Source organism: Nipponia nippon, unplaced genomic scaffold, assembly GCF_047370975.1.
Source record: "Nipponia nippon isolate SJK-2023a ecotype South Korea unplaced genomic scaffold, ASM4737097v1 scaffold_17, whole genome shotgun sequence".
In the NCBI taxonomy this organism is placed as follows: domain Eukaryota; kingdom Metazoa; phylum Chordata; class Aves; order Pelecaniformes; family Threskiornithidae; genus Nipponia; species Nipponia nippon.
In genome coordinates, this window is record NW_028262333.1 from 9,265,368 (window position 1) to 9,278,783 (window position 13,416).

The window sequence follows — 13,416 nt, forward strand, 5'->3', positions numbered from 1 at the left end:
CTCTAGAATTACGTCTCATAAGTCTGTGTAACTTATTGCAGAATCTGTGAATGTAATGCTGAAGTGATTAGATGCTGTGAATGAAGTTGCTCATGCCTCTTTTTTTTTCTTTCTTTCTTTCTTTCTTTTTAGGACTTAAATGCTATCTATTCTTTCCTTCATGGACTGGACATACTCTCACATTTCAGGGAGCATCAGCTAAGGTAAAGTACTATGGAGCTAGTTAGTGTTGCTTAGCACAACTGGTATCTATGTATTTTTGTGGAGATGAGCAAAGCTTTTGTCTGCCCGCACTTGGAGGTGGCAGAGCATCGGCCAAGTCCGTTGCTGAGTTAAGTCACTGCAATAACGTGGCATGGAACCTAAACTAATTAGCTTTGCTAAGAACGAAGGCAGAGCTTACTCCCACTTGTCTACGAAGGACTGTGTAGACAGTGCCCTATGTTAACTCTAGATTACAAAAGCTTTTTAATGCTTCAGACATTTGGATGATCTCAGAATACATAAAATGGAAGGCCAACAAAGCACAAGAAGTGCGTTGGAAGTATTTTAATTCCTTCAGTTCTGTTGCTATGGGTAATTCCAATGTGTGGGAGTGATTTAAACACTTAGAGAACATGCTGTGTGTTATCTATTTGGATAATGAAGAACACCGTAATAATTTGAATTTTATGGTTAAGCACATTCTTTGTTTAGAACAAAAAAATAGTTGAATTTGAGGTCTTAGAGCCTTAAAGTGATTCTACTGAAATGTGGTGATTAATGGCTTATGATCTTTGGGGATTCAAATTGAAATTAAACTTCTCCTCCCTCAGAATAATGTCATCAAGTGCCCGCTATGAGAGGTACAAGGGCAACCAAGTTCTCTTTTGGTAAGTACATATCGCTTGTTGGACTTGTGTAAACGAAACCACTGTTTTGCATGTTGTAATATATCGCTTGCTTTTTCAGTAATTGTAAATAGAAGGCTTTACAGCATTTGAGCTGGGCCAGACTGGTTAAAGGCTTTGACAGGAGGCGGTTGTAACAGTAGTACAGTGTTGACATTTGAGAGGTGCCCATGAATTATCAGCACGGCTCCCACGGACAACAGAGGTGTGTCTGTCTGTGCACACGCAAGATCAATCAAAAAGCAGGCAGTGTCACCTCTTCTGTTCGTGGGAGCGGTGGTGACGACTCAGTAGGTGGCACTCTTCCCCTGGAGCTGGCACTGACTGCACTGTCAGGAACCCAGTTGCTTTGTAGGAGTATGCCGAGGAGGGATGGAGCTCAAACACTATCTGTTCTTTTAAATTACTAGAATTAGTATTTTAGCTTAGAGTTCTTTTTAGGTTCCTGCTGGGAGGCAGATATACTTTTTTCTCATATTTTAGCATTGGTTGTAGCTGTGAGAGGATAAACACACCAATATTAGCTTTCTGTGTAAGGCACACCTTCCAGTACACGAGTCTAAATCAATGAGATGCAACCTGCGAGTTCATGTGGTGGGTGTGTGTGACACAGACCTGTTCCAGGACCAGGCTGATGTGTGTGTGTGGGGTTGAGCGCTGAAAGAGGAAGGTGATGTTAGGCTGTAGCTGGGAAGTGTCAATGCAGCACTGTAGGAAGAGGCAAAATCTACTGCAGTAAAAGACGGTAACTTCTGTGCAGACCTACAGGCTGTAAGTTGAAATGGTTGGCAGATCCCCTCTCCGTCCCTCTGGGGTCGAGTGGCACAATGGGAGACAAAACCGCATGTGCGTGCGATGCAAGCGCAGAGGTGGAGGAATGCAAAGCAGGACTCAAATGTATGAGTCCCATGTTTTATCCATAAGACTTGACAGGTCCATGTAATATTATTGTCTATGTTGAAATGCTAATCGACTTTAGCACAGGATAAAAACTTTCCTGTATTTGTAATTTTATGTACACTTTCATTGGAATGAAATGTTTTTACTGAAAACTAATAATTTCATTTTAATAAAAGACATTTTTAAATCGAATTAAAAGTCAAATTGTAAGGTATAAGATACATTCTGGATGTAGACATTTTAAAAAAAGTTAATTCTTGGTAGCGTTCTTAGGTTTCCTGTCCACATACCAAATTGGTGGGGTGGTAGATCATTATTTTACTACACCAACATTTTGGATAATATATTTTTGAGTTGCTGTAAGAAGAAAGTAGATATCAATGTTTTCTTTTCTTACAGCTCAGAAACTATTGCAAGATGCTGGTATATACTACTTTCTGGATCTGTGCTCATGAAGGATTCCATGTTTTTACCACCTTGCAGGTATGTAAAGTTGTTGTTTTTATTTAAGGTAAGGTAAGATTTTTTTTTTTCTTTTTTTAAATTAAATGCTATCTTATATGTTGATGTTACTCTAAATTTTTCACAATTTCAAAATAATTCCTTCATTATTTTGTATTTCTAACATTGGATAGTGGAAGAAATGTTCTGCTAATTTAATTTAAATTCCCTTTCACTTTTTCTACATGGTGAAATTTCTGTGTGAAATACTGCACTTGATCGTTTTTAAATCTCATTCGGCTGGATTTTTAAGTTTGTAAGAGAATTTGTAGTTGGCTTGCTCAATTGAGAGCCCTTTGAATAATTCCTGTTGTGTAACTGTTTTGTATAGAGTTCCCTGTCTCAAATAATATAACTGTAGATCACGCAGCTTCTACCATTTGGTTGGAGGCTGTATTTAATAGCGTATATGATTTTTATGGGAAGGAAGAGAATAGAGGCCAGCAGCATCGGTTACAGAGAGCGTATGACAGGAGTCTGACTGCATCTCATAGCTGAAGCAGAGTGAATGTTGTGACGTGCTTTCACTGAAGCATGCTATTTAACTTGAGCTGGACCTTGCTGTGCTGTAATACTCTGCTTGACCTTGTACATCACTCAGAAATTTTACTTCACTATATCTTGAAGCTGCATGTTACTTATTTGTGTTCAAGCTGCACTTCTAGGCTAGGCAGGAGTGATTTAAAAAAAAAAAACAAACCAAAAAACCCAAACAAACAAAACAAAACAAAAAAGCCCCGTAGACTTGCCTTGGTATCCAGTTTGGTTAGTTTTTGACGAGATTAACAGAAGTGCTGCTGCCTCTTATCAAATGAAATAAAGGCTTTCCCCCTGCGTGGTGGTTCTGCGACGGACTCGTCTCCTGTGGGCAGTGGGGTGCTGGCTTACTCCCGGAGCGCGAGCTGCCTTTGTGCTCACCAGCGTGGTCTCCTCTCCCGCTCCTGCGGTGTGCTGTCGCTGCTCGGCTGGAGTAGGCCTGCTTCCCTCCTAGCCCTAACACAGCGCAATGAGATTAATAAAGAGTGGATACCAACTTAACGTGAATGTCTTTCCTTTCTTCACAAATGCACCTATGCTGAGCTGTTCATGAAACTCAGATTAATCAGTGGCGCTTTACTCAGTGTGAGTTCACCATGAGTTGATAGACTTAAAAATGTCAACTCTAGCTCAGATACATTTCTGTATACTTGAATTTCATGGTCAGTGCTAATAAGAACATACAGGACTGAATTTTTCAACTCTGTTCTTGGTTAACTATAGGCTGGGTGTTAAACTCTTAATGTTCCTTGAGTGATTGAAGAGAGGACATGGCAAGTCGATATTTGCATAAAACCTAGATAAAATTGTTTTGCTAAACTTGAGGAATAAGTCACTTAAGAGCATCATTAAGGTTTTTTGTGCCTTTTTAAAAAAAAAAAAGAAAAAGGGGCAAAACAGATCTGTTGTTGCTAGTTCACAAGACTACAGCTAGTTTTATTATGGGTAATGAGAAAAAATAGCTGCTAGATGGTGATAGGGTCACAGAGTTCTGTTAGATGAAACTGCTGGCAGGTTACAGTATACACGGTGTGGTTTCTGGGGTGTAGTGTCCTCTCACGTAGTCAGATCACGTGAAAAGAAAGAGAATGCACTCCTCTGCTGGATAGCCAGGTTTTTCCCTGTCCGTATCTTCATTGCAGTGGGGGGACGAAATGCAAAATTCTAATGTCAGAGGAGCTTTGATGTGCTAAAGGCTTGAAGGAGAAATGCCCGCGTGTACAATTAGATAAACTACCCCACATGTACACTTAGATAAACTACAATTATTGTTAATTAGTTAAGGAGTGCAAAAAGATGCTGAAAATCTTTGAACCTTTTTGTTTCGCCCAATGCTTTCGACTCTGGGGCCGCCTGTGAACTCCTTCTCCCCCTTGCTTCCTCCCTGGGACTCTGGGGCCACACACACGGGGGAGGAAGGAGAATCGCTGCTTGGACATGAGAACAGGGGAAGGAAGAGCACAGTTTGCTTTCTGTTTCGTTCAAATTAAACAACTGCATTGTTCAACCTCAATTTATAATTTAAAATATAATGCTCTCTTGATTTTTTTTAATTTACTTTTTTTTTTTTTAAGTGCCCTGTAACAGTGGGATAAACTTCAGTTACTTGCCCTGGTCTGAATACCTCATACAACATTTTTAGTTGAGGGAGCTGCACAGTCACCAGTCATCTACAGATTATTTTCATTTGAAACAGTGCCTTGGATAATGTAGTACTATTCTTTTATAACAGTAATTAGCACCATTTTAATTGCATTTAAAGTAATATTTAATGTTATGCATTATTCCTTGTCCCCAACCAAGTTCCTGATTATGTGAGTCATTCTGAAAGGAGGCTTAAATACGTGTCTGTAAGGAGACGCAACATTGCCTTCATTCTTATTGCCTCAGGTATTACAGAGCTATTCTTTTTGATAGGGAACAAAAATAAGTGGTTTGTTTCTGTTGTGTGGTTTTTTTGTTTTTGGTTTTTTTTTTTTTTTTTTTTACTTTTGCTTAAGCTATAACGGTGGTAATGACCCACAGTATACCATTAGGTATAAATCACCTTTGAAGTACAGGTTTTTTATTTTTCAGAACTTTCTATCCAACGTTGATAACATAGTAAAGATAATTACCTGAATTGATTGGTGTTTGTGTGCTTGGGTGTGTGTTTTGGTGTGTGGTTGGTTTTTGGGTTTTTTTTTGTGTTTTTTTTGGTTTTTTTTTGTTTTTTTTTAAGCAAAATCTCTTGCTGCAGTTTTGATGTTGGTCCTGTGCTTTGATTTTTAGAAAATAATGCCTGACCGCCTTTGGCAATATTATTTACTGTAATAGGAAAAAAATTGTATGAGTTGAAAAGAGGATTTGAAAGACATTTGTCCATACAAAGAATTCATCTTTGTCTGATGAAGAACTTGATGCCATGCTCTCTATGCCTGATGAGCATATGATCCTATATCTGTATGATATTAGTGGAATAAGCATCATGGAAGAGTACATTGTTTGGGATACTGATTTATCTGTGCTTTTTTTTTTTATCTCCACAACAGGAAAGTGGTGGGCAAGTGTAGGGAATTAAAAGACAACCATGCTTGAAGTGTTCTGAGATTGCTGAAGGAAATGGAGACATCGTTCCAGCCAGTTAGGTTTATGGTAGGATTACTGCTGCTCAGACACCAGCACCAGATGAAGACTGGCTGGTTGGTTTGCTGAATATGGTATAAATGTGTCAACACGTAAGCAGAGGTGAGCGAGGTTAGAGACAGGTGTCATCTGCACAAAAGTGATGCCGGAGACTGATGATGGCTTTGAGATGTCCTGGGGTAAAATGGATGAGGACCAAAATAGAATCCTTAATATGACGAAGGTGATAACTACGTAGGACAAGAATTTAAGCTTTAATCTGGAGACCTCCTAGTGCTTTGAAAGGGTCAAGAGCCAGGTTTGAATAATTGTCATTCTGGAAGAACTGGGTAGACAGAGGCATTTTGTAAAACAGGCAATAGTTAGCAAGTGGATTCTAGTTTGAAACTCAGTCCTTGTGTATGCGTGGTAACACCCCCCGCTCCCCAGTTATCCCTTTGTAACGTTGACATGGTAATTTCAATTTTATATTTGTCCTCTGAGCATTTGACAAACACTTCATATTTAAAGCACTTCTGTACATTTTAGGGTTCTTTTGCCGGTAATACTGAACAGTTATTTTGTAAAATGTGAGAGGCAGGATATTAGTGTTTTTCAGTTAGAGGAGGTTGGTTTCCTGGGCAATAGGGGGTTTTAAGGCCCCCTTTTCTTATGAAGTTGTCTATTTTTAATCTGTTTTATTTGGCAATCATTTTTCAAAATTCAGGATTGTATTATAAACTGTCTAATAACCTCTGTTTAATAATTGTATGAGAAACTGCTGTTACAATTGATTGTTAGTGAGATACTTGCAGTCTCCATAAATAAGACTGGAAGGTGATGATGATTTACTGACTGTTTCCGGGTACCTCCAAACAATTTTTCTGTCATGTGCCTCATGATTACCTTGACAGATAGGAGGAGCCTTTAGTAGACAACTGTAAGCTTAACCTGGTTAAGACGTTGGTTAAGCTCTCCTCCTTTTGTGCGCCTTGTTTCATCCACTATCTGCCATTTGGTAGTTTCAGAGTCAACAGAGCTTCAGGGAAACCTTACTTTTCTTCTGCAGATCTTTTTGAAATAAAGTATTCTGTAGATTTAAACCTGAAAGAGGTATAGCCCCATGGAAGCATAAGAAGGTGGGCAGTCACTGCTTTATTGACTTTCTGTAAATATTCGAATGAGTAATGGTGTAAACTGTGGCTCACTGTGCTTGAGAAGGGCTTTTTGTTCAACTTGGATGAATTTGTATGCAGGCTGTAATTCAGAAATTGGCTTAAAAATTGGAGGAGCAAAACCTGCATCCACGTATGATAAATCTATTCAATATTCTGACACTGATGATCATGATGAGAAAAGCCCTGTAAGATTTTTAAGGGAAGAAGCAGATCAATCAGTAATATTGGGTACAAAGATGGCATAACCTTGATTACCCTATTGCCTGGAGAATGGATTTGTCAATAGATTTGGCATAGTAGGAAAAGTATTTCCATCTAACATGAAAGCGATAGCTGGAACAAAAGAACAGGATTGACAGATTTTGTGGAAGGAAAATCATGTCAGCAAGTTAAAGAGTTTTTGTGTTAACCTTGCTTGTTAATCAAGATAATTCATGTGAACAGGATATTTGAAGGAGATTACTCACAGCAAGATTAGCCATAGGAAATACATCGAGGGGTCTGGAGGAACTTTTGAAGCCAATTATGTGGATGACAGCCTTCTACAGCTGTGAGAATTGAACCTTGAAGGGAAAAATAGAGAGTCTTGAAACATTCAAGATGTAATCTTATTAAAAACAAACACTTTTGTTTTCTGAGCCCTTCTAAGAAATAAATGAACAGCCCTTCCAAAATCTCAAAAGTGGAGAAAATTAGAATTATTATCCTATTCAGGTAGTGCATTTCTTGGCTAAAACCACTTTATCCAAAATGGACTCCTGGTCATATTGTAGTATCTTTTCACGAGAGTTGTGGATGTGTCCGTGACTCAATAAGCCATTTCTCTTTCTCTTATTGGGTACAAGGAGAAAAGACAAATGCTTGGATCAAGAAAATTGCCATAATAAAAGAGGAACTCCAGTTTCGCATTATGAACAGTGGCTTGGGTTGAAATTATTTTAGCTTGTTTTGTATTAAGTTAATATTTGTGAATAACAATATTTTAATATATTTTGAAACTTAGTGTGACTGTTAATAGTGCTACAGTTTATTCTGTGTGAAGTACCAGAAGCACAGAAAATTCTGTGCTTTTACAGGACTGTCCATGTTCGTAAAGAAGAATGCAGGAGTAAAGACTTGCAATTTGCACAACTTAAATTTCTTGTATTTTAGAAATCTTTAAATTTTGCTGTATGTAACTTTGTTTTCAAATATATTTATACCTCATATGTATCATCTAAAACCAGATCAATTTTACTTCTAAAAGCTGTAGTGCTGTTTTCTGCAAACTCTTGTGAATTTGTGCCATTCACTGAAAAAGTAAATGAGCTGCTCAGCTCCTCCATTCCCAGCTTCTGCCAGTAAAAGGTGCACTGGCATTTTTTTTCCTACTGATCTTCTCTTCCACATGTAACTTTCTTAAATACTGCTTTCTGCTTAGAGTGTACCTGCTGTATCTAAGCTCTGTCCCAGTGCTTCTGAGCTTCTGCTCTTCTTCTTTCTCGTCTCCATCCCAGTCTCTGCCATTTGAGTCCTGATGGCTGTAGTGTGGAACATTGCTTTTCCTCCGTCAGCTGCCAAGGTCTAGATACACATGTGTGCCAGTCCACTGCTGGCATACAGTAAATATAATTTTTGACAAACTTGCAGTTGCCAATAAGGTTCTGAATTGTGATGCTGGTTGAAACAATTATAATTTAAATCTCTTACTGTTTGTGTGACTGTAAAGATCCCAGAGGTTTTAGGACGATACTCCGCCAATGTATGTCTGCTTCAGACTTCAAAGCTCTTTGCAACTAACTGCTGTAGACTATTTTTCTGCTTTCAAGCAGAAAAAGCCCCTTTTGGCTTACATCCCTGTGCTTATCAAGACCAGATAGATTTTTATACTCACCAGTGGCTAAGCAGCAGTGGTTATTCAGTGCATCTGTGGCTCTAGATGAGGTGCTGTTTTCCCTGGGTATTTCTGTAAGTGGCAGCTGTAACTTGTAGCATTGCCTGACAGCCAGTAAGTAAACTAACACTGTAATACAACTTGGGAATGCTACCAATAAATGTATTTCGTAAAGCTAATTAATTCAGATATGGTTGTTCATATTGAAATTCTTCTGGCAGTGCTAGTGCTGTGATGAAAATACCCTGAGGAAAAAGGGAACGTGTGGGAGAAGAGGCAATGTGCTGGTGAGAGGCCGTGTGTCCTGGTCTCCCAAAGTGCGGTTCCTCATACTGGGGGTGCTGCCGTTGAGTAAGGGCTGGGAAGGTGTTGCAAACTAAGAGCACGCGGTGCATCTTTTTTGACATGGAACATTCTTCTAAGAAAGCCAAAAGAGTACATAATGAGGGAAGGCTGTATTCAGACCTGTCACAACTGAATGACCAAATAACCTTGTCCAGTTCCCCACCCCCCAGTACTTTCCTTTTGCTCTGTTCGTAGTTTCTTACAACAGCTGCCCTATAGAGGTTTTATAAGAGTGCAAGGGATGCTGATCGCACCACAGAAATAGTTTTTTATTGGCTAAACTAAAAAAGTCCAAGAGATGTGAAATTGGAAGCAAAGGGTAATGTGCGGTTTGTTTATATCTAAAATATAATTTTATTAAATGAACTGTTGTCTAGTCACATGGCCTGGAATAGCTGCACAGCTTCACAGAAAGTGGTAGGTAAGATACAGGCTACCTCAAAGCATCATCGTGTTCAGAGTATAAAGTAATTAGTACAGACGTCTTGAGCTTGCAGCCTGCAAATCGTGTAGCATGCTATGCAGCCTCCAAAATCATTCCCAATTAAAACTTTCAGCAAGCTTAAGAGAGAAACCTGCTAAATGTTGTTGTTATTGAGAGCTAATGCAAAAATGTTTTTTGATGACTGAGCATTAATTGAAATCGGTATTTTGCATTCAGCCATGTATCTTGTGGTTTCAGGTTTCCTTTAAACCTTTTTCTGATGGAGTTAAGTGTTCTAGTATTTTTATAATTAAGTTACTTTGAAATGCTTGGGACTTGCACAGCATATAGTATCTTGAAAACCCACCACCTGCATGTGCTGAAACTTTTGATCTGCACTCATGTAACGTTTTTCCCCATCTCCTTGCTGTGTTTTGCAAATAGAGTGCATTTGGGGCTGCTCAGCAGTGTGCAGTGCAATGGGAAATGCTGCAAACTGCTGCAAGGGCTCGTGACGGTACCGTGCTGACTGTCACTCTGTGCGCTCCAGAAAGGGAGCAGAGAGACTCCCCAGCAGCCCAGTTTTTCAGATGATGGGCCATCTGAGAAAGATCTGGAGAAATTAAGACCTCCATGCAAATGCCCAGAAAAACAAGTTATTCCCATGAGGATTTCGGTGTCGATTACACTCATCTGCCACGACTGCAATGTAAGAAGGGCAGATTCTGCCCTCTCTATCTGCAGCCAGCACGGCTGTGTTACTGCTGATTATGTGGCTATGCAGGTTTTCCCCTCTGTGTTACTTCCCAGCCAACGACAAGGAATTTGACTGTAAAATTACTTTTTTTTTTTTTTGAGTATTCAGATTGGGGTTTAATAATACTAATGGCTGTTCCAAGCCATTCATAATATACTTGTGTAGCACATTCAGTGGTAACTGAATGGATTTTATCTTGGATCTGAACAGCAGCTCCATTGCAGTAGATGTCCTGGCTGTTTGCTGGAACAGCTGTTTTGCACAAGAGGCACTCTTTGAGGAGAGGAAAAATGAAATGCTTTTCAAATGAAGGGTAAGCCCTGACTTGGGGGGGGGGAACCCAAACATTTTCATCTGTTAAAAAAAACACACACCCAACCAATATGTCCATTTCTTATGCAACTTCTTATTTCCATTTCTTATGCAACTTCCAGGCCAAGTTGTGCACTTGCATGCAAAATGTTTTTGCGTTGGAGAAATCCAGCCAGGTTACTGGATGCGTGGGGTCACGGGGTTCTCTTTGCAGTGGCAAAAAGTACAATTTGTCTTCATCTTTCTGTTCCTAAAAGCAGCCTGACAGGCAGACAGGCCGTTTGAGAGACAAGTATATTCATAAGAACAAAATATCTGCAAAAAATTGCAAACCTTGTGTTTGTTATACTGATAAACTGGTATGTCAGTGTCCTAGCCCAGTCCTACATGTAATACAGTACCGAGTATTGCTGCAGATAGCTTTATCGACAGTCACAGATAACTATGTGCATTATTGATACCAACTTACACAGCCAGGATAATCTTATGATTTTGTAGTTCCTGGAAAAACAAATCTTAAAGGGCCTGTCATCTCGTCGTTGAAGGCTTTGATGCATGAAATATCTGAAAATATTGTTTCAGGATGTAGTAGAATATTGTGAATTCGAAGATGCCTGCTAATTAGTGTTCAAACAAATAATAAGGCATTCAGTCTCAGTCTCCATCTGTTTGTAGGCTGAAAGCTCTTCAGGACAGGCTGTGTTTTTACCTTTAAAGTATGTACTGTGTTTTGAGTGTTGCATAATGAGAAACCATCAGTAAGGAATAACTTCATCATATTGATATCAAGAAATTCTCAAGTTAAATGTGATTGCCATTCCTTAAATTTGTCAGTCATGAAAATCCAGATGTATTTCAGCACCAAATACTCAGGTCGCTTAACAGCTGGATATTAAGTATTTCTAAACATTCGTGTTTAGAAAGCTTGAAGTGTTTGTATACATCCTATTTAAAGAACTACTTTATTATGTTCAAAATATATTGGACTCTTTTGTAGGAAGTTTGCGTTCTAAAAGCAAGGTTTGTTATAACAGCTCCAGAGCCTGAAAAAAGTTCTAAAGCCAAGCCTTCTTGTACATTGTTAGGTTGTGTTAAAATGCCAGGATTTTGGGGAGTGGGCATGAGTTTGAAAACTGAGTATTCTCAAATATCAAAGGCTCTCTCCAGTGAACCATTTTGATCTATCCCGTGTCAGTAAAGTCAAGCTTATACTCAGGTGCTTGCACGTTTAAGATTTTGGAGTTCGGCTCTACAGTCACGGAGGGTTTCCTCTATATTAGCAAATCATGCAGTGGCAAAGGGACGGATGAACCAAGTGAAACGGCTGGTACTGATATTGAGAACTGTGTTATTTGTGGTTCTGGTTTGGTTTTGTTTTTTTTTTTTTTTGTTTGGTAGCTCTAGTCTGATCCACGGCCTGAGCACCCATTAGTGGTTGGTATATGATATCATACCAGTTTAACTTACATTCCTTTCTCACATGATGCAATTGCTTAAGCATTTTTAATTATGAATAGCAGTGAATCATGAGGAAAACAAGATTTCTTGCAAATGAGGCATCCATAAATCAAGGATAAACAAAGCTGCGTTTGGTATGTGGACGACGTTTTTTTCCCATGACAGTGTTGCAAGCCAGTGAGTGAGTGTCTGAAAATTAATGATACAGATGTAATAGATGAATATTAAATGACAGGAATATACAATAAAATTATAAATAAAAAAAGTGTAACGTAGTTTATAGTACTGACTTTTCTAGGCTTCCAACAGTGGGAAGCTATAGAATAATGATGTTAAATTTAAGACCCTGTTAAAATATGTGATTAAATATGCAGATCAAGAAGAATTTTAGTTGTTGAATCATTTAAAACTTTAATGGTTATACCTTTGGTAGTATGTCCTTTGACATAGTTTTTACTGTATTGTAAGTAGAGCTTATTTATGTTAGTTTCATGTTTTCTCACACTTTCAGTATTTCTATTAGTTTAGGTTCTTAATTGGATTATTTTTCCCACTCTGCTTGAAAGCACTAAAGCATACGTAACATGCTGTACCTTAATGAGGCTTTTCCGCTTTTCTTCTGTATCTCGCCACGTACGACATCAGGAGGACTTAGCGTTTAGGGGTGTGTTGATGGTTGGAGAAGCTGCTGTGATGGTTTGTAAGCAGAGGTGCTGATGGCCAGCTGAAATGGGCTTGTTGGATCGCACCTCCCCAGGGAGCAAACCTGGTCCCATGAAGTGACTTCCATGGTTGTGGTCTCACGGGAATGTGGTGGTCCGTTGAAGTACTGAGCTGGGTGACCAGTGCTGAAAGACGAAGGAATGACAGCTCCTGCAAGCAACACCATGTGTTCTTGGCTTCACAGCAAAGGATGAATTAGTCCCAAGAGAAAAGATTGCTCTGTCTCTTCCAGAACTAGATGTACAACTTCTCAGAGCTCTCTTCTTTGAGAAGCAGCATGTTTTAGGTTTGGGTGGGTGTTCAATGGCCAACTAAAGGCTTCTCAAAGTAATTTGTTGTTGCAGTAATGCTCCTTCTCCTTTGGAAGGATGCTCTGCATGAAAGCTTGCTCGTGTCTTTCCAAACAGAATTTGGTCTTCTCCAGTTCCAAAGCTTTGTTCAACTTAACCTTTTCCATCCTCTTATGTTTTGATACTGAAATCAATTAATCTCATAAGCATTTTCATACCTTTATAAGTACTGTACTGTTAATTTTTCTAATGTAAATATTTATTAACTAGAAGATGGCAGGTTTAATACTAGACATGACTAGGTGACTCCAAAACCTAATAATTCTGTTCTTTTAGTGTCACAATGCTCGTTATTAATTAGTGCTTGAAATTATTTCTTTAAAAAAAAAAGTGAGTAACTGCTGATTACCTAAAATTCCCACAAAGACTTTAACCATCACTTCAGAGCAAATTTAGAGGACTCTGGGACTGTTGCACTGCTGCTTGCTCCTCCCCGTGTTTCCTCTCTCTCTCTCTCTTTCCCTTGGATGTGCACACACCCTGCTTCTGGCTATTTTTAATTTTTCCTAATGTATTCACCTGAACTAGTTAAGACTCTAATTCTGTGACAATAAACCAATAAAG

General features: G+C 38.9%; 1 protein-coding gene across 6 annotated transcripts in view; it reads left to right on the forward strand.

The window, feature by feature from the left end:
- RAPGEF6 (Rap guanine nucleotide exchange factor 6) overlaps positions 1-13,416 on the forward strand; it is a 137,968-nt gene that overhangs the window by 27,255 nt on the left and 97,297 nt on the right. For all 6 annotated transcript variants that reach the window (XM_087753755.1, XM_087753751.1, XM_087753756.1 and 3 more), the window contains exons 3-5: positions 133-203; positions 816-872; positions 2,190-2,273. In XM_087753755.1, the coding sequence (XP_087609881.1) occupies positions 133-203; positions 816-872; positions 2,190-2,273 (212 nt within the window). The remainder of the gene's footprint in view (positions 1-132; positions 204-815; positions 873-2,189; positions 2,274-13,416) is intronic.